At 45.0% G+C, this 20,612-nt stretch overlaps 1 protein-coding gene across 4 annotated transcripts in view; it reads right to left on the bottom strand.

The window, feature by feature from the left end:
• Positions 1–6,922: 6,922 nt before the first annotated feature.
• Positions 6,923–20,612, bottom strand: part of NUFIP2 (nuclear FMR1 interacting protein 2) — a 37,080-nt gene continuing 23,390 nt past the window's right edge. For all 4 annotated transcript variants that reach the window (XM_069791167.1, XM_069791165.1, XM_069791166.1 and 1 more), the window contains 3 exons: positions 18,165–19,874; positions 10,139–10,171; positions 6,923–9,510 (listed from right to left, as the gene is read on the bottom strand). In XM_069791167.1, the coding sequence (XP_069647268.1) occupies positions 9,458–9,510; positions 10,139–10,171; positions 18,165–19,668 (1,590 nt within the window). In that variant the 5' untranslated portion in view covers positions 19,669–19,874 and the 3' untranslated portion in view covers positions 6,923–9,457. The remainder of the gene's footprint in view (positions 9,511–10,138; positions 10,172–18,164; positions 19,875–20,612) is intronic.

Genomic DNA, 20,612 nt, shown 5'->3' with positions numbered 1-20,612 from the left:
AGCGTCCCTGGGGCTAGGGGATGCTCCCTGAGAGCGCAGAAAAGAAACTCACGCTGACACCCACAAACTTTAAAATTTTTATTCAACAATTTACATCACTTATTGTCTGTCTTAACGTATTCGATCTACACAAATTTCTTTTTTTTCCTGATAAAATAATAAAATTTGGATAAATTTTGAAGACCTGTTGGTGCAGAATAAACAAAATTTCAGGTAACTTTTTTTTTTTTTTTTTTTTTTAAACATTTAGTGTGAAGTATGACATCATTGGTAAAGATACATCATGCCATTACAGCTCATGGACATTACCTATCCTTACAGTCCGTGACATCACCCATACCAGCGCAAGGGGCTGCGCCAGACACAGCTACAGCAGGTATTACACTAACTCTTCTAGCCACCCTCTCACGACCGGGAAAACGCCTACGTTTCCAGCTGGGCACACAGAGTGCATTAACCTAATTGGAAATACCGGGGAGGGGAGAAGAAAACAAAGACTACCTTTACCGATTCGTGTGGTCGCACACTACAACATCGACAACAAAGAGGGGCTGCCCCTCTCCGCAGGTCAGAGGTAATTCAGCTCCTGAGCAGGTAGAGCACAACCCCTCGCGGCGATTTTAATACACACCAGGAAACCGAACGAAATGAGAACTTATCGATGGGGGGGGGGGGGGGGGGGGGACAGGACAGGAGATGGCTCCGGCGGCTCCGCCTGGAAGGACCTCTCCAGCCCCAGCTCCCAGTCGAAGAGCGCGGTTGTGTTTCGCACCGCCCTTAACACTGAAATATTCAGGGGAAGGGGGGGAGAGAGGGGCATCCGTTCCCCCCAGTAAACAAGTTGAGGACCTTCAGAGGCTTGCAAGCCGCTGAAGGTGTGTAAGTACACGTGTGATGGTAGATAGAAAAGCAGCCCTGTTCTGTATGAAAAAAAGCTGTCAAGTTAGTACAAATTTCTGCCACGGCGAAGGGAACACGAGGAGAAAGCCGTCAGGGTCCTTCTCCCGCCACAAAATCCCAACTGTCCTGCACAAAGGCTCTGGGCTAAGCAACAAGTTTCCAAAGGTGGTACCTGCAACCCAACGCACCCAACTCATGAAAACACAACTAAAATAAAGCTCTCGCCCCAGAGACTGGCGGGAGCCCACCCTCCGCTCCAGCAGGCCATGGACTACAGCCCCCGCAGCAGGGACAGCGAGGAAGCCTGTCCCTCTCACCTCACAGTGGGAATACGCAACAGCAGGGCTTCTCTTCAGTTAATTTTGTCACCAGAAGCCTCAAGTTTGCCCATGCCACCAGCCTGCAACGCAGCAGATGGATCTCCACCCCCTCCTCAAAGCTGCTTCGCGTGGGGTCCGGCCACGCGCTCCCCGTCCCCGTTGCCACCCGCACACCCGGTGGGATGCCGGTGGGTACCACCGCCACGCTCTCGACCAGAGAAAAAAAGGGCACTCGTTCATCCGACAGTATGAAGTGTATCTGAAACACAAGCCAGCACACCCCGCTCCCTCCAATTCAATTACTAAAGTAGGCTCTTTAAAATAAAAAAATAATATATATATTTATATAGCTATACAGAGAGATACAGAGAAAGCAAAGGAGAGAGAGAGAGGCTACTAAAATAATCAAGAAGCGCCAGTTTTCTGCTACAGCTGTCAGCAAAGAACTGTCACCTTACATCATACCCTCCGAGATGGTGAAGATAATGCAGGCAATGACAGCACAGGAATGCAAAAGAGGGCAGATAAGTCACTTCTGGTAATGAGACACAAATTAAACTTTCAAAACATGTGCATAGCTTTATTCATCTGCTTCAAACTAACCTTTTCACGGAGCTTCAGCGAAACCCGAGTGTGCAAAATGCATTTCTAAAAAATAACGCAAGCAAGCTTTCACATTTACAGTGGCAGAAGTACAGAAAGACTCGGACAGAAATCACACATTGGGGCGAGTGAGTCGGGAGAGAGATGAAGAAACAAGAATTGCACAGCTTTGTATTCTGAGTCACTGACTGCAAACTTAAGCGTTTCTATTTTGTTAACTTTAAGCAAGGCGTTGTTTACTTCTCCTTTACAAAAAAACTGAAAAAACCCCACAGTAACAAGAACCACAACCTGGAAGGGAATAAATCCCCCGGGTAACGGGATCCCCGGTGCCGCAGAGAGCCCTAACTCCAGAGCAAAGCCGGTTCCAGACCTTCACTTGTTTGGGCTTTGCAGGCAAAGCATGGCAATGCTTATTTTTGTCCGCAGGAGAACAGCAAAGCAGCTTCTCTTTCTCTCCCCCCCACTCCCCTCCAAAGTCACAGAAGACAGCTTGTGCTAGCAAAGGAAAGGTGCCACCCCACAGGACATCGTCCCCAAACTGTAAGACAGCCACTACGCAGGCTCGAGTCCAAGTCTCATTTCCATCCGATGGGTCACCGGGACGTTAACGAACCCTCGACTGTAGATGGGGCATGGTCATTGTGCTGCCCGCCGGGAGCCTGGCCGTCCCACGCCACGTCCCAGCAGCTCACGCACCACTACAAACTCTCTTCAGAAAGACTAAGCACACATGCAAGGCACATTTAGTCAGATGTACACACACACCTGTGTGTAGAAGAGCAAACGCTGGCCAAAAAAAACCTGATGCTGAATAAACTAATTAAACAGGCAGAGAGTTCTGGCCTGTGCTATTTAGGTACTATTTTCCAGGCAGTTGTAATCCCCAAGCGTTTTTCCTACACGACTTTGGACCTTCCTTACTCTTCCCTCACTTTACAGAGGTACTTCATTTTCCTAAAGGATCTTCTATAAATAGTCAAGTAAATTCCCTTTTTCCCCCCTCCAATAAACTCCCCCTTCACGGTACGCGTCCCCCTGTGGCGGTCCAGGTGTGACCCATGAAGACAAGAGGTTCTGGATCTGCCCGTGCCCCGTGGCAGCCCCTCGATGCAGCAGGACCTCTCTCCACTACTCCCTAAGCCGTGGGCTTTCACGCCTCAGCCGTCAGGTTTCGGCTGGGTAGATGGCCTGGCCTCGCTTTTTTTTTTCTTGGAAAACATCCGACTCCGGGCACCGACCGCTCCCCAGCAGCCGAGGGCAGCTGGAAAAGGAGGCTACGACACCGCAACACCAGGGGTGTGGGCAGGAAGGAGGCCTTGCAATCTTTAATACTGCTGGTTAACTTCACATTGAGATAAAGCATTAAAAAGATCTTTTTGCAGAGATGAACAATTTCCTTCCGTAGATAGATTCAAACAGAAAACAAAAATATTAAAACCGGAGACGAGACAATAGTCGACTGAGATTTTTCTACCTTACAAGTTACTCAGGCATCTCTCCCGCACCACCAGCCATCGAGGAAGGAGAAGCTGAAAACCTCAGGGATTTGTACTACCCTTCCAATAGCAGCTTGAGAAAAGGAAGGAAAGAAGAAAAAAAAAAAAAAGCACAGTGTTCTCTCAAGTTAAGAGTTCTCCTTTGCTTGCTTTTGCATAGAAATTCCCGTAGGTCAGCACCAAAATCAGGTACACCCCTCTCCTACACCCCAGCTCCCCCAGTTCCTATGCTACCCGCAGAGTTAGTGGCTGTGTTACAGGAGGGTTCAACTATCTGCAGAGCAACTATATGGTCATGTAAAAAAAAAGTGCATCACACATTCTTGATTTTCAGGGTTACTTATAGCAGCAGCAGCATTAATCCAAAACAATGAACAGTTGTAGATTCGTTCTCAAATGCAGCAACACTTAATGAAATGTCTTCAAGGAAGGTCATAAGAGGGTCCTTCTCAAAAGGATAAAATGAAAATTAGACTATTCAATATAGACAAAAAGGAGATAAAACAAAAATTAAAGACACAATCTTATTTACATTAAAAAAACATTCTTGTTAAAATATCTTTACAACACCTAAGCAAAAAAATATGTATTTTAAGAATAAAGCAGAAACTCCTAAAGCAGTATCCATTTTTGGAACCCTTATTTAGCACCTGAGGAAAGACTGTATGGAAAGCAGACAGGGTTTTTTTTGTTGGTTTTTTTTTGTTTTTTTTTTAAGAAAACTGTAAGTTGTGTTTTTGCTAAACGTTCATATGTTTGCAGTACACAAGTTTCATACCACAGAAAGAAATGAACTATTTTTTTTCTTCTTCTTTTTAAAGATACTCTACTCATCAATAAGGCTGTAGAAAAGGGATACTGCTATCTTACAAAATGGCTTTAGAGCTCTGGACACATTATATGAAGCTTTCCGATTAACAGTCAAGATAAATACAGCTCAGCATCCCCTGGTGAAAGCACAGGTATGATTTTTGCTCCTGTCCCAGGACAGAAAACAGCCCGACACCCCCAGCAGCGTGCCTCCGAGGGTCTCATGCCTCAAACACAAGGCCACTGCGGAGCTCTCTTGTACCTCCCCAGACGTCCACTGCTTCGGTGTCGTGCTGCTGAGCGATGCCACTTTTGAGGATCTCGAGCAGGATACAAGGAAGCCAGCCTTACCCTGTGGTGTAACACGTATTGTGCAAATGTCTAAAGCTCTGTAATCTCTGGAAGGCAGCGCGTCCGGCAGCGCAGACCGAGATCTTCTGCTTCGCACCAGCCCAGGTTCCTGCTTCTCAACTGCTTGCGCTAGGGCCTTTTCGCATGGAAAAAATGTTCTTGCAGTGGCCAAAGCTAGCATTACTCTGGCTTCTTCGGCTACTCCACCATGCTAACGCTCCTCCAGCCCCAGCCCTCCTCCTGCCTTACGCACCGGTGTGAAAATGTGTAGCAGCTTTAAATTAGGTGTAGCCTTGTTCTCTCCCCTCCTGACCTCGACCATCTCCCTTGTAAACAGCCTCTGTAAGGAAAACAAATCACTACGGACGTACGTACAGAAAAATCTTCTAGGGACGAGACTCCTGAAAGCTTCGGACACCATAGCAGTTTACTGAAAACGCCGAATCAAGAGCAAAAACTGAATGCACAGGAAAACTACCAGCAGTTCTGAAACACGTCTGTGAATGCCATCACTCCCAGATGTCCCTGAGGTCACCCACCGGCCACTTCTGGAAAGGATTCTATCATGCTATGGTAACACTGTCTTGAAGGTGAAAAGCACTAATTACACATGCAACTGAGAGGACAACTTCCATCTCTCTTTTTTTTTTTTCCCCCCCTAGCAGGAAGCGATTTTCCTTTCGATTTAGCTAGCTGGTTCACCCCATCACCCGCTCCCAGCCGCCAACTAGCTGGCATACTCACAATCTAATGAGATTTGGGTTTTTTTCCCACATTTCAAAGAAGTTCACAGCAGCTATGAAAGGCAAACAGCGGGATTTACAGTTCAGAAAGGGCAACGGTTTGAAGTGGGTTAGCGACAGAATCCACGCCCTGGAGCTACCCACGTTGTCAAAGAGACGAGAGATTTCTAACAACGAAAACGGGTTTCATGGATGACCAAGGTGGGTTTAAACCAAAACCAAACTCCAACCAAACCTTGAAAGCCATTGAGTTGCCAATCCACCAGACAGGTGGAGTGGGAGGGAGCGGAAAGGCTGAAGGTCCCCAAACCACCCTCACCAGAGACGGGAGCATGGAGCAGCTTTTAAATCATCTCTTGGAACAGACGAAACACTCCCTGATCCACCAAAGAGAAAGCAGATCCCGTGCTGGATCTGGCCAGCGCTACGCACTCCAGCCTCCGTTACGCGAGGTCCTGGACAAGAGACACCCGAAAGGACCTGCCGGCAGAGGAGGAGCGGTGGGGAAAGACCAGAGGAGAAAGGAGACAGTCCCTGCCCGTGCAGGAATCCTTACTCCAACAGACAGCCTCAGCAAGGGAACCGGAGGAAAGGGACTCGTCAGACCCACGACGGGAACAGAAACGGGAGAGAAGCCTTAACCTGAATTAGTATCTTCAGAGCTAATAAAAAAATAGGTCATGATCTCACCCTTAGTGCCACTTTCTGATACTACACATATTTAAGGGGTTTTGTTTTAAAACTTACTTTACTCAGTGTAATGAAAACAATGGCACAAATAAATACACGCTCGCTCTCCTTACACAAGTAAGATGCCCCCCACCCCCCCCCCCCCGCACGCACAGACACCCTTGGGTGCAGACCCAGGAGAGAAGGCGGCTGCACCCCTTCCCGGGCTGTATTTGGTTTATGCTACAGTACTAATACTCTGAGTCAAACAAAAACAAAACAGAACATGAGACTTATCAGTAACACCTTAGCATTATTTAAATGTGCTAAATTAGTCACAGCTCAATTTCAGGTTTTTTTTCTTTTTTCTTATAAGTTTACACAAAAAATAATCAGAAAACAGATTAAATCTTAATTTTTAATAAGTGCTCAGTAAAGAATTGTGTGAGGACTTCGGGAGGACTGCAGACAGCGACAGGGCGAGTTACACGACAGCACGAGGAAGTTTCTTCCACGGTCCTGCCTGGCTCTAGGCAATAGTCTATCCCAGAAATACCGCCTGCACCAGTGAGCCGGAGCTACAGGAGCTCAGAGAGAGAATTTCCTAAATGCTCAGCGCTGAGCACACGCCGTGGAGCTCATGGAGACAGACAGACAGACATTTGAAGACAGGATGGTCAGAAATACAGCAGAGAAGCTGCAGAGGGTGTTTCTGGATGGGTCCTGCCGGCAAGGGACCATGCGCAGCGAGGCAAAGCAGCAGGGACGAACATCGGGGAAAAAACCAACCCAACCCATCACTTGAACCGTGTTTCTTTCAGCACTTCTTTCGCTATTTAGAAGATAGACTGGACTAGGCCAAGATGAGCGTCCTCAAATATTCAGCAAGACTCGGATCTCTCTAAACGCGCAGGGTCAGATTCAGCATGGGTTATTGCTGTTCCGCTTCTGCATCGTGCCAGCCCCGAGAGCGGATCTGGGGGCAGGGGTACCAGGACAGCACAGACCCCAGGTAAGCAAAACAGGGTTTGTTTTTGTCTTTTTTTTTTTTTTTCTTTTTTTTTCTTTTTTTTTTTTTAATGGAACCCAGCCCTTAAGGCGACAAGTGACTACACAAGGCAAATAAATACACAGCAGAGCCTTAAAGCCAGTAAAACAAACTGGAAACTTTGCTATTAGCCTTCAACTTTTTGAAAATAATAAAAAAAAACCCAAACCAAACCAAACCATTTCTTCCACCTTAATTTTCCCAGTCCCACCATCCAGTTTGTTCAACACTTTAAAGCTCAGGAACACCCCAGCTCTTCCGCAGCAGAGCTGGAGGCGATTCCGACTTTTGGCAAGCAGTTGGGAGACTCAACAGAATTAAAAATAGGAACGTCAGAGGACTAGATGTCGGACACATCTGTAAACATGTTATACATCTGAAAGTTACACACACCTGTAAAGCTGGTACAGTTTATAGGTGAAACAGAACTATTTGCGACTGGCCAACCACACATTTCTGAACCTGGACTGATACAATACATGATTACTATATAGTATTACACTACGGTATTATACTATATAGTATTTTATACATAAAATGGAGTAGGCAATCCATAGTCAAACTTTTAAAACTAAGCGTGGCAGAAAGCTAGTAATCTTACAAAAGGTACAGAATTAAGTTTCATTGTCCCACCATGAACCTAAGCGTCTCATTCAGGAACAATCTTATTAAAAGAATAAAAACAATTAAAAAACGCATGCTACATACTCCTAGTTAACAAAAACAAAACAAAAAAACCCAAAACAAAACAAAAAAAAAAGTGGATAAATCTAAGCACAAGGGGTAGGCAAAAGTTTTGGGCTTATCTGCTTCCTGTAATGCCCCATAGGATCCAGTCAAATTTTAGGAAACACCAGCTGCTGCTGACCTCGATACCCAGACATACATGAGCCAACATTTGGCCACAAACACCCACGATGAGCATTGGGTACATATGGAACTTGGGTAGGTCAGAAAACCCATTTTTGCTTCACTCATTGCTCGCTCTTGCACTGGACCCTGTGAACTTTCCACCTTTTAAAAAACCCAGAAAAACTACCCAACCCCAAGATGATTTGGACATGCTAAACAAGCTGCAATGGGACAGAGCGGGTTACACAGCTGGAGCCTGCAGTCTGCTCAGCCTTCTCTACCACTGCTAGGAAGCCTTCCTTTCCTTGGGATTTTTTTTTTTTTTCATTTTTAAATTTTTATTTTCATTCCTAAGCCCTCCATTTTTGTAATAAAATATATTTTTATTAAGAGATAATTAGAAGCAGAGCCCGGAAATACACAGACTGCATTAAAATATAAAAGAGCATTTCCAATGGGCAGGTGCAGGAAGCCCAGCCATTGGCATTCTATGGACAAATTGAAAAGGATTCAAATTCCCATTTTTCTTTTTTTTTTTCTTTTCTTTTTTCCTTTTTTTTTTCTTTTGAAAAAAAAATTTTTTTTAAGAGAAAAAAAATCATTCAAGAAGGGTGAAAGTTAGCAGAACTTAATTCCTCTTCAGTTTTCCAATGAAAATGGGAAAAAAATCCGGCACATTTAGTGTTAGGAGACAGACAGAGCAAATATGAAGCACCTACAGTTGAAAGCAGAAGATACTCTTTTTTTTTTTTTTTTTTTTGCTCCCAGTAATACAATGGCATTAAACTGTGGGAACAGTGGTTTTTTTGTTGTTTTTTTTTTTTTTTTCCATATTAGATGCCTAAACAGATTGCTTATTTTTGCATGTTGTCTTTTAAAATGAAATAACTTCAGTTGCAATAGTCCAACATGTAACCGGAGCCAGGTCAACTGTGTGACTTCACCATGCATCCTAGAACTGCAGTATTACCATCTTTCCCCCAGAAGAATGATGCTTTAAGACAACATCTCCAGCATAGGATTGCTGCTTTACTCCTGGCAAAACATGCGGATTATAATTCTCTGGAAAAAAAAAAGAAACTCTGCAAACTTCAAGGCGTTTCTCCAGCATTCAGTGGAAAACAGAACAGAAAAAAAAACCCCAAAACACAAATAGGGAAGGTGGAAGGGAAAGGGGAGATGGAAGGATGGTGAATCATCCTGATTTCCCTGTGATTAGTGTGTCACTACAGTCACAGAACAAGAAACAGAAACCTTGTCAAGTGGAAATGCCTCTCCAGTGGGTTGCTGTTGCCCATGTAGACAACAGCAGGAACTTTAGAACCGGGCTTGTAAATTGAGTCTGTATTCGTTAATCACTTGCATTCACTCTTTAAACAAAAACAAAACAAAAAAACGAAAAAAATCTATTCAGTACCGGAGATTAAATAATCACGTGTGTAGTCTCGTTGAAATAAATTTTCAGATTCCTTAAGAAGTCTAATTACTTTCAGTTGCCATTTTTAAATAACTATATATATATTTGTATATATTATCCTGTGATTCTAGTTATGGTTCCTCTGCTGCACTGAAGATTTAGAAGGAGCATAAAAGCCTTTTGTCCCCCACGAACAGCACAAATGCTGCAGAAAGGTTATAACAGGCAGTCTTGTCTTGCTACCTTCATTGATCCGGGCGATCCATGGCTTCATCGTAAGTGATTATCCTTTTGGGATCTGGAAAGAAAGCAAAATCCTAAGTTTTCGACAAGCTGCTTTCAGGACCTGTGGCTGAAGACAGTCACAAGAGATCTGCAAGGTACTCAGCCGCTAACGAACTTTTCCTTAGGACCCCCAGTGACACCACCTCCTGCAAATGCACTCAGGAGCCCTGGCTGACTCTAGCAGAGCAGTCCCTGCTCCCCACGTCACACCCCAGGGCAGCAGCACACGAGTCTCCACGTACCCGCTCTCCCCACAAGCTAACACAGAACATCTTCACAGGTGAATTGTGGGGATGCACCAGAATTTACAACTTAATTCTTGGGTGTGACACCCAACACCAGAAACAGAAAGCAATTTTGTACACGTGGAAGGGAAAGACTCATTAAATCTAGTTTGACGCTGTTTTTATTGCTCTCTTAGAGACTCTGCTTCTCTCTGAACACCCCGCCATTACAGTAAAGCTTACTGTCCTGACTTCTAGCGATCCAAAACACAGATAAACCCAGACTACAAACAGTAGGCACTGAAGAACTAAACCCAGGCATCCCCGGACACCAAGACAATCCACTCTCATCACCCATCCCAACAGACAGACCAGGACAGAGAAATTTGGTTTATTTATTCTTTCCAATATCCTTACCTTGCTTCTGCAAATTCCAAACCGATTCCATTTCTGTGGAGGCAAAATGAGAAGACCATTACTATTATTATGCAGATTGATGCTGCCATTAGAGACAACTCCAAACATGCTTTAATTTTCCGACCATGGCAGGACACTGCTGCCGTTGTGCTGAGGCTTTCAGACAAAGCCAATCCCATCCAGCCCAGCAGCGCAGCCCCAACCCAGCCCACAGGGCTGCATGAATTTGACATGAATTATCCAGCAATAAAAGGCAGTGAGATGGCTGTAACATGGTCTTAAGGGTCAGATGGCCAAACTGAGCATCAGAAATGTCATCGCCATTCTCCACACCTACAAATCACAGTCTAACTCCAGGCTTTGCTACTCCGACTCCAACACTGCTTCACACATTACAGCCTCAACAAGTAGCCTGGAGAGATGATTTTTACGAGTTGACGCTTAGCGTGTGTGAAATCAGAACCGCTGGACAAAGCGAGTTTCTCATGGTTCACAGCATGCATCCATCTGCTGAAGCACACCATGCAAAGATTACTCTTCTAACATCACTGCAAAACTGCTGCCAACATATCATCTGAGAACAAGGTGTGATGCTCGAGACATCCGGCTGCCTGCTTGGTTTGCTTTCCCCAATTTACTTCTACAACACACTTGTGGGCTAAAGACAAACAAACCCTCCCCAATTCTCGCTGAAAGAGCACATGCTTTTGTTTACCTAAGAAATAACAGCAAAGTTAAATGCTCTTTTTATTCACATTAAGAAACAGAATGCTCTTCCCTTTAAGATATCCCCCAAATTAAGTCACATCTTTAGAGACCTATTTAAAATAACTACCATTTAGCCACTATCAAGTTGGAATTTTGTGAGCTAGAATATTTATAAAGACACTAACTGTATCCTCTGCCCAAGTTTAAGAGACAAAATTATAGAAAAGGAACATTTAGTAGGAACACAACCTGCAAGAACAATCTTTCAAGTCTACTTTCTGCCAGAAGGGAGGGTGACTAGACCTCGGTAGGGGCTAGGAACAGAGAATGGCAATGGATTACGCCGAACGGTATGTGCAGTAAAGCACAAAACAAGGCAATAAGTAAACTAACAGGCATGGGAAAGGAAGAAGAAAAAAACCCTACAAAACTCATGGCCTCAGCATGATGTGTGCCAAGTGTCACCTCGATCAATCGCTTGCATGTTCGCATCCCTTCTCCAACCCTTCATCTGTCCTTTGTCTGCTACAGTCTCAAGCTCCCTGGGGCAGGAAATTGCATGCAAATAAATATTGCCAGCCCTCTCTGCACAATTAAGTCTTTTGTAAGGAAGGGCCTGACAAAATTTTACGAGGTCTGTTATTTTTGCGTCACAATAATAACAGCAATACTTGGCACTTTCATCGGGGGAACCCTAAGTGCTTTGGGAATAGTAACCAGATTCTAACACCCCCAGGGATATAAGCAACCTAGCAAGGGACTACCTCCCTCATCTGCCAGATGCAGATTCCCCAGAAGTAAAACGAACCAGCTACTAAAATTACCTCCAGCAGAGCTAGTTTTCCATTCAGTGAAGTTAGATGCATCATTTCCCAATGGCTGAAGAACATCACCTATTTTAACAGCTTTCCTCAAAGGCAGGGGACAGAAAACTACTCTGAAGCTGTTGGTTCCTCCACATTAGAGCAATGTTTGAGCATCAAATACAAGACAGGGGCTGAAGCGCTGCCCACTACTCTATCTCCACGCAAAAGATCATGCTTTCTTTTGCACTTCCATTTGATCCTAACTTCATTGGACACCACAAGAATGTGAACTGCTTGTATTAAGATGAGCCTGGCAATAAGACAGACAGTGAGATACTATCAAAAACACACCAAAAAATTTCTAAGTTGTCAAAATTCTGTTTTAAAAAAAACTAACAAACCAACACCCAAACTTCCCAACCTTTTCAGACTTCAATCTTCCTTCTCCTTCAGAAAGAGGGGTAGGAGAGAAGGTGGTGTTAAGTGTCCTGTAAATCCCAAACACCTGGACACGTTGGCTGGCAGATGCACAGCCTGACAAAGCTACAAAAACAAAGACCATCAGTAAACTGGATGCGATATCAATTGTTACTGAATATCATCTGCCATCAGAAGAGCAAGAGCAAGGTCCTCCCCTCTACCTGGCCAGCAGCACATGGATATGGGATAGCACAGGTTAAGCACATTTACCAACTGAAACAACTTCACAGAGGAAAACAAAAAATAAGTCTTGGGCTAACTGCAACAGAAAACTAGGAAAAGAAAGGTTTGCCTTCAATCTTAAGATGGAATTTTGTGATTTATTCTGCTTTACTGGATAATATTATTAGAGTGAGTTTACCTCCCAGTTCTGGATCAGTTAAGGGCTGTGGTCACCTATGACCATCACAAGGTGCTGTGACAAGTGCCATGACCACTGTAACAGTGGCTGGACAGACCTCAGTTACCAACCTGGTGGACAGGCAGCTCAGCAGAGCCACCACTGCGTTAACGCCTGGCTCCAGCTAACCGGAGCAGTAAGCACAGGGATGCAGGCTGGAAGAAAAGGCAGCCCCCATGAGCTGGTCATGTAAGAGGCCCCAAGGCTGCTTTCAGCCCTCCTTCCTTGGGCTCAAGGAACTCTTTTCTTGAGCCCATTTCCCCTAGATAAAGCTTCCAGGGCGAGTTCAAGCAAGGATTCTTACAATTGCTCACCCCTGCATGGGAAAAGGGATATCTTCACCATTAGTCCACCTCTCTCAGATACTGACCCAAAACCTAGTACTGCCTTTTTCCAAAGCAGAAGGTGGTCAAGACCTGACGACAGGAGCCACCATTCCCAAAACAGGACACATGGCCAGGGAAATGGCATGCTTCCTTCTCAGCGGACTCCAACCCAGCTGGAGAAAATGCCATCAACAAACCCTTGCACAACGCGGAGTCAAAGCCAGCCCTGCTCTGAGCCGGGGCAGAACTAGGTCACCTCCTGTGCCCCTTCCAACCTCAGGTTTTCCAGAATTTTTTACAATTAGCCAGCCTCTCCACAGCCCTCTGGCTCACCGTTTGCTGAGGAACTGCCTGGGGCAAACAGCCCCAGCCGCATCCACCTAAAGAGCTCTAGGGAGAGAAACCATTTTTTTCTGGGGACTGTCATCGAAACAAAGGGTCAGTGGAGGAAGGCTTTGATGTCAGGAACACTCTGGTGAATTGTGCTGAGATTCCTCATAGGTCAATAAACTTTATAGCAGGACTGGTACATAACCTTGGAGGGGAAAAAAGTCTTTCTGTGATAACTTGTTAAGACAGGCACTTTTACACACATTTTCCTTGCTAGAGAGGCTGCCCCTGCAAGCAGAAGTGTCTGCACAATGCCACAGTACTAGTTCTTTGTTCTAATAAATCTAACATATAAACTGACAATTGTCCCTAAAATGAAGTGCTAAAAAAAAAAAAAGGTATCAAAGAGGGACCATCCTCATCTTATTTTTCTGCTTCTAACTGCAGGACACAACGATTAAGTTAGGAAATTGCCCTGGAAACAAAGCAAAGACTAAAAATTCAATGCTGTGGAGACCTACCGCTGTACCAAATATGCTGTACTCATCCTGACAACTGGAAAAAGCAGAGACTTGAAGGAGAATTAAATCAGCTTTTGCCCCACAAGACCATAAGCAACAGACTGAGATCTAACCCCTTCCCACCATGGGGGATGGGAAACCAAGGCTTTTTTTTTTTTCCTCTCCTAATGTAAAGGATGAAAATTGCTGAATTCACAGCTCTGCTATTTCTTCTGACCCAGTTCACCATTCCGGCGAATGCCACTCCTGGCTGGCCCACGCTGCCTTGCTCTATTTTCCATGCTGCTCTTCTGCTTCTTCACGCAAGCAGAGATACTGGCGCAACCGAGATGCTGAGAAGGAACAAAGCAGCAGCACAGGCAGAAACTTAGGGGCAAGACAGAAGAAGGAAACACTGCAGTTTCCTCTCCTCCACCTATGTGGTCTTTGCTACTGTGCAGCTGAACTGGAGACCTCGATTATTTGCTTTTTAGCTAAGGACAAGCAAACTACTGAGCTTCCCACCACAAAGCTTGCCATATACAGCCCAGTGTAAGTGACAGAAAACCTGGCCTGGAAGACCACAACTGCCCCAACACAATGGAATTATTCCGATATGAAACATTTCATCCAGCTATCTTTAAAAGGAGGACTAAAGCAGTAAGAAGATACTGATTTCCATCGAAGTAGAGCCAAGATACACCCAGCCTCCTCTTCTGAAGGACCAAAAAAAAAAAAAATCTGTGAGGACCAGTCTTACCTCAAAAAAAATGAGGATTTTGGCAACGCCACTCTCAAGCAGAGGTTCAGTTTTAAGTGATAGGGACAGATGTCTCTAAGCGAGATTGTCGCCTCTTCCTGGTCCTTCCAGCCTCCCATACTAAGCTACGGTCCCTGCCTCCAACCACATAAACAGTAGGCCCACCAGTGCGCGACTACATCAGATCTACCTTGCTAATCAGGTATGTCACCTGCGAGTGTTTCAAGGCACTGTCACAAACACCGAGTGGCACGCGCTGTCAATGAAAGCAGCCACGTTGAAGGATCCTGTTTTACAGTCAAACAGATCAGATGATCCAAGAGAGTCTTTCTACCCTTTAAAAAAAAAAAAAAGCAAGGCACAGAGCAGGGGCACAGAGGAAACCAGCACAAAAAGTATGGAAGAGAGGAACAGGAGGGTGCATCATCAGCCTTGCCAGCACATTCCCAGTACCCTGACTTCTGGGGAAATAGCAATCTGGGCACATGCAAACGAGCACAGCTTCTTTCACCAAGACCTCACTCTGCTCTGCAGCCACCCAGCCTTACACCCCAGCACAGCCTTGCCAGCACGCAGGGTGCTGTGGTGGTTTAAAGAGGATTACTGTACCAGAGCCAGCACACCCTGCGCGTTACCTCCTCCATCCATGCTTTCCCAGGGAAGCTGTGAAGCAATTACAACCTATAACACCCTTTGCAGTCACTGGACAAACCACGCACAGGAAAGCCTGGTTTGCTGGAACAAAGCTACTGAGTAAGCTGGAGGCTTTCCCACAGCCTATTTACAGTCCAAGATGAGGATCCAAATAACCTGATCACAGCTACAGAAACAGTGCAAAAAAGGGTGCAAGCTTGTGACAGACAGGTCGAAGCACTGCAACCACTCATGCTAGAGCCCATTCCTCACTGCAATACCCAAAGCTTCATCCTCGCACCACAGGTAGCTTGCACTGAACTACATGGGGGAGCTCAAGGTAGGGAATGCACCAGGACCCCACCAGTGCTCCAGGTTCACCCCTGTCCTTGCCCCACAATTGTTTCTCTTTGTGTCCATAACCCCAGAGGCAGGGCAGATTTGAAGATCAAACTATCGAGACTTTGCTCAAAAGCAAACAGATCAATCTGAAGAGGGAGAAGTTCACCCTCCTCTCGAAATCAAAACCAAACAATCTGAGGATCCAACTGCCCGGGACACCGTAACACCAGCCCAGGCAAACCCAAACGCTCTTCTGAGCAGGGAGGAGGGGAAGGCAGCTTGTGAAAAATAAGCAAGTGAAATTTTTCCTTTCCTATTGCAGAGGAACTGGTCGGCTAGGAGTAGGACCTCAGGAGAACAGCCCAAGATAAACGGAGAGAATGGTGTGGGAATTAACCCTCACACTGCTGTCCTGCAAACACACCCTGGCAGCTCCATTTTCTAGATGTTTTGCAGCACACTGTGCCACAGGAGCTCACCCGTGGTTCACAGCCGTGAGGACAGGACAGCATTTTCCACCTGCATGGGGCAGAGGAAAGCACCATTCCTCCCAATACCCCTTAACCCAACTCACCCCAACAGACTCGAACACGCACAGAAATGCAACACCCAACATCATCACAGAAGTCTGTACTAAGACCTGGACTGATCTCCTGCTCTGTAAACCAGCAACAGCATCTGAAGACTAAGTAGGAGAAAGACAAGCTCAAGCTGTGGAGCACCCCTACCACTGCATTAATGAGAACACCCATTAGAAACATCCATCGTCTTTTACCTCTAAGTAACACCTTGAAGTTGGCACAGATAGAGCTTGAAAAATAAATCGGCACAGAGGAGCGGTGGGGCAGGAACCTGTTTCCCCAGGGCATCACAAGGGCGCTTGCTCTGGATGCTCAAAGCAAGACCATTCACATGCAGAAGCATGGAAAGAGCAGAAATCAGTATTTTAAGGAGTGCTTTAGGTGTCCATTCTTGCCATTGAATGGAATTAACTCCTGTGTTTAGAAGAACTAAACGCAGCCAGACTTTGAAGTTAACACCTCCTTAAGAGGACATGGGAAGGGAGTGTTCTTTATTTTCCTGTTGTTACTATTGTTTTACTGGGGTCTGTCTTTCACACAGCTAGTGAGAAAAGGAGAGCTGATGAGTCTTGCTGAGGCTGTATGTACAGAGTTGCTTTTCTACAAGAAAGTTCAGGCTGACAAAAACAAAAAGAGACAAACTTATGCGTTGGGAAAATCTACAAACTTAAGAAAAGGATTGCCTAGGACATCCCTTCTACACCATGCTATACTTTGCGGTACCCCCATTTTCTGATGGGAAACTGGGATTTAGCCTGCAGGCAGACACAAGAAATGAAAATGGAAAGCTTGCTTTAATACTGGAATAGACTGAGCAGAGGGTAGAGGACCCAGATAAAATCAATAGATGAACACTGTTCTCAAGAATACTAGAGCTTAAAATGTTAACATCATGAGAGTAAGATGACCTGGAAAAAATATTTGGAGTTATTATTTTTAAATGACTGGGCTTGCTATTACTAAAGGAAGGCAGCTAAGTTTCTGTATGCTAGACAGAGAGTTTGTGAACAGGTAATATAAGAACTTTGCAGTAGGTCAAAACACAGCAAATTTGCCAATACCAACCCCTCTGCAGAGGGGAGCAACACATTGTCCATGTATGTATGTGGAACAGTAAACAAAAAATGGATGACCACCTTTTTCCCTTCAGGGTAGGGGGATGCAGGAGAGGGAAGCAGGGGCAAATAAAAAAGGAACTGCCCGTGTTCGTCAAGGGTAGGTAAGTAACGCCGTGCCAAAAGGGAACACGCAACCACTCGTGTTAATGCCGAGCTGGGACCAAAAGCCAAGAACTGCCAAAAGACCTTGGAGCTCCTGGGGCTGAGGATAAAGCAGAAAGCAAGCCATCCCACAGGCTTCCCTCTCTTCGTTCCCAGTTTAAAGTGTCTCTATTGGGTTTGAATCATTTCAGTCTCCAAAAAACAGGAAAAAAAGGAGCTGGACTACAAAGGACTCCATGAAAGCAATAAAATAATTTGAAAGATTTGGCTTACAAAGACAAGGAGAAAATTCAATCTGCAGCTTATAGAAGAATTGATAAGCAAAGATTTGTCTTGCCATTGCCATAATACTCAAGAAGGGCAGGGGAAAAGCGTGTGTGTGTGTGTGTGTGATTCGCTTAAAAAAATAAATTAGATCACACCATGAAACGCCGTAGGAATAATTTTTTTTCTTCCTTCAAAGCCATGATTTCATGGCCTGATCTGCCTGGGGAGAAGCCACAACTCTTTGGTGGTAGACGTGCGAGTACAGACTATGAAGCCTTTTCAGTGACAGAATATCACCTGGTAAAGCTGGAAGAGAGCAGGTGAACCTACACATTTAACTCCTTCCATTGCCAAGAAGCTTAAGAGGACCTGCTCGTTCCACAGGAATTAAAATGTAAAACACACTAGCTAAGTATCATCCCTATCAACATCACTTACGCTTGTCCACAGGAATAGGGCAACAAATACCTCTTAACGTTAATTAAACAATCATTTGAATAGCTGTGCAAATCCTTATTGCCATTAGAGCTATGCAAGCAAAAAGCTCATTTTTAAAACAATCAGAATTGCTGTAAGGAATATACCATGTTAGCATATTGCACTTGAAAAAATAAAATTAAAAAAAAAAAGAAAAAAAAGAGAGAATGCCCAAGGCAGCAAGTTAAGCCATTACCTTTAGTGTGATACATAATAGCAGCCCTCAGGTCAAAAGAACCCCAGCTATCTTTCCTTTCTAGGCCTCTCTGGTACCTCTGTTCTTTGGCGGAGGCTAGCAAATTGTTCGTAGGAGAGGCCAGAGGATTCTCTATTTCATAGTCTTTTGAAAGAAACACTAAAGCACCTTGGCTACCGGTGTCTGCCTTTTGTAGGTCACCTGTGTGATGCGACTCCAAAGCTAAGACACCACCCTCAACAGCAGTCCCAGGCTTAAGAATAGCACTAAGAATTTGAGGGCTAGTCCGTTTATCCAGCTCATAAGCCTTAGGAAACACAGGTTGTTCAGTTCCTGAGGGAATGATTTCAGCACACTGTGAAACCAAAGTGGCAGGATATTCCCCTTGAAATGTCACTTCCATTAACTGATTATCCGCAGATTTCCCCACAACAGTTTCGGGTCCAGCGCTGGGCTCGTTTATGAAGGACAAGCCCCACTGATTCTGGAAGATATCTCCCAGGTTCTGCTGATTCGTCTGCGATGGGAAATCGACTTGCGCTGTACCCAGAAGCACAGTTTGCATATTTGAAGGGTAGATAAAAAGGCTAGATTTCTTTTGTTCGAGAGCTGTTGAAGTTGTACTCATGTCCTGGGGTACTGACTCAGAGGAGGTTGATGGTACAGTACTAGCAGCAGTTGAGAGCAGTGGCTGGGTCCCTGGAGAATACACACTTCCATCAGTCCCTGCTAGAATTGGCCCATTCGAGAAGCTAGCAGAAGTCACAGATTTCATAGCAGACATGGGGACTTGGGACAGTCGACTTGATGTTTGGGCCTGAGTTTCCCCGGCAGATGACGAAGATGACGACGACGACGTGGATGGGGTTTGAGCTGCTTTGTTGAGGTTTTCTTTAACTTTACTTGCATAACTTATTTTGGGAACAATTTTAGCACTGCTATTGTCCACTGGAAAAACTGGGGGTGGTTTAAATAAGGTCCATGAGTCCTCTTTAGATGTAGCCGACGAGGCATGTTTCCCTTTGGGCCGGTCATCAAACTTCTTGCTGCTAATCCCAGGTTTGGCATCAGAGTTTTTTCGCTGTACATCCCCAAGCCCAGGCTTTCCCCGGCCTGCTCCACCAGCCCCAGCCTCGTATTTCCAAACAGGCTTAGTATTTTCAATTCGGTTCCCCTTTTGTTCACTATAATCAGGCTTGAAACTCTCAAGTTCCTGTTTTAAGGTTGGTGCACTGACCTCCTGTTGCATTATTTTGTCCTGTACTAGATTCAAGTTCTCACAACCCTTGGCACTGTTGCGCCTGCCTTTCCGTTTTTTAGGCGTAGTATATCCACTCTCAGAGCCGCTACCATCGTTATCGGCTCCTTTGCCTACGTAGCCATTTGTGATGTAGCTAGAATTATTGGTTACCACACCATTTGGAATAGACACTCCTTCTGGCTTGTCTGAGGACTGGCTTTCTCTAAGTTTATTTTCATAGGACTTCTCATTCTTTTTGTCCATGCTATTTTTCTGAATGAAGTTCTTGGGTTTGATTCCAGCTTTCCCCAAAGCACTGGCCTTCACAGTCTGCTTTGGGGTCACGTTGGTGTCTACGAGCTGCTGGCTGCCATTGGGTACCCTGGATCCTGGGGTGGTGGTTTCATCAGAGCACAGGCCCTTTAATGACACTTCTCTTTCTCCTGCGTTACCATTTAGCTCTCCGTAGCCTAGAAGAAAGCCAAAAGCAACAAAAGGCAAGAATTAGAATGTGAAATGTTAAACTTCTGATTGCAGAAAGCTGTAATCAGTCCCAAACATATCCAGTTTCCTCAAGCAGACACTTTAAAATAGGAAAACATCTAGTGTCTGACATACAAAAGCACATGCTTATTTGCTGGAAGCCACAGCAAGAAGGGTTAAGGAGAAAGTACCAGCTGCCACTGACTCTCACATACAACACTGTGATGTACAGATAACAAAACAAAGCAAAAGTATATGCAGATACTATGTAAGGAAAATATACTGTACTAAAGATCACTGGCAAGCTGGGGAACTATTTCATCAGCTACTATTTCCAGGTCACACAGAGGAAAGAAAATTAATTCCCAGGATGCTTCAAGACAGAGGGATCTGCTGCCTTTGTTACAAGATTTGTTGAAGTTCAGAATCCATACTGTGAACGAGGGCCAACCCCTATCATCTCCATCAGCTCCCAGGCCTGCAACACCAGCAGCCCTCCTTCCCACGCTCTTCCCAAACGCCATCTCTAGTGAAGGGGAAAAGAAAAAAAAAGCCATTTTCCAAAAGGACATGCACTAGTCCAGTTGGAAATTGCATTTCCTCACTTCATTTCAAAATAGTAACCAACACCTCCCTACACGTGCTCTTTAGCTTTGGAAAGGTGATAAAACTGGGAAGAAATGCATTCCTGCAAGCACCCTTCCACCACCACTGGCAAATGGCCT

This window comes from Haliaeetus albicilla, chromosome 9 (assembly GCF_947461875.1).
Source record: "Haliaeetus albicilla chromosome 9, bHalAlb1.1, whole genome shotgun sequence".
Taxonomy (NCBI): Eukaryota; Metazoa; Chordata; class Aves; order Accipitriformes; family Accipitridae; genus Haliaeetus; species Haliaeetus albicilla.
The sequence above is the reverse complement of the archived record's forward strand: the minus strand, read 5'-3'. Positions and strand labels throughout refer to the sequence as shown.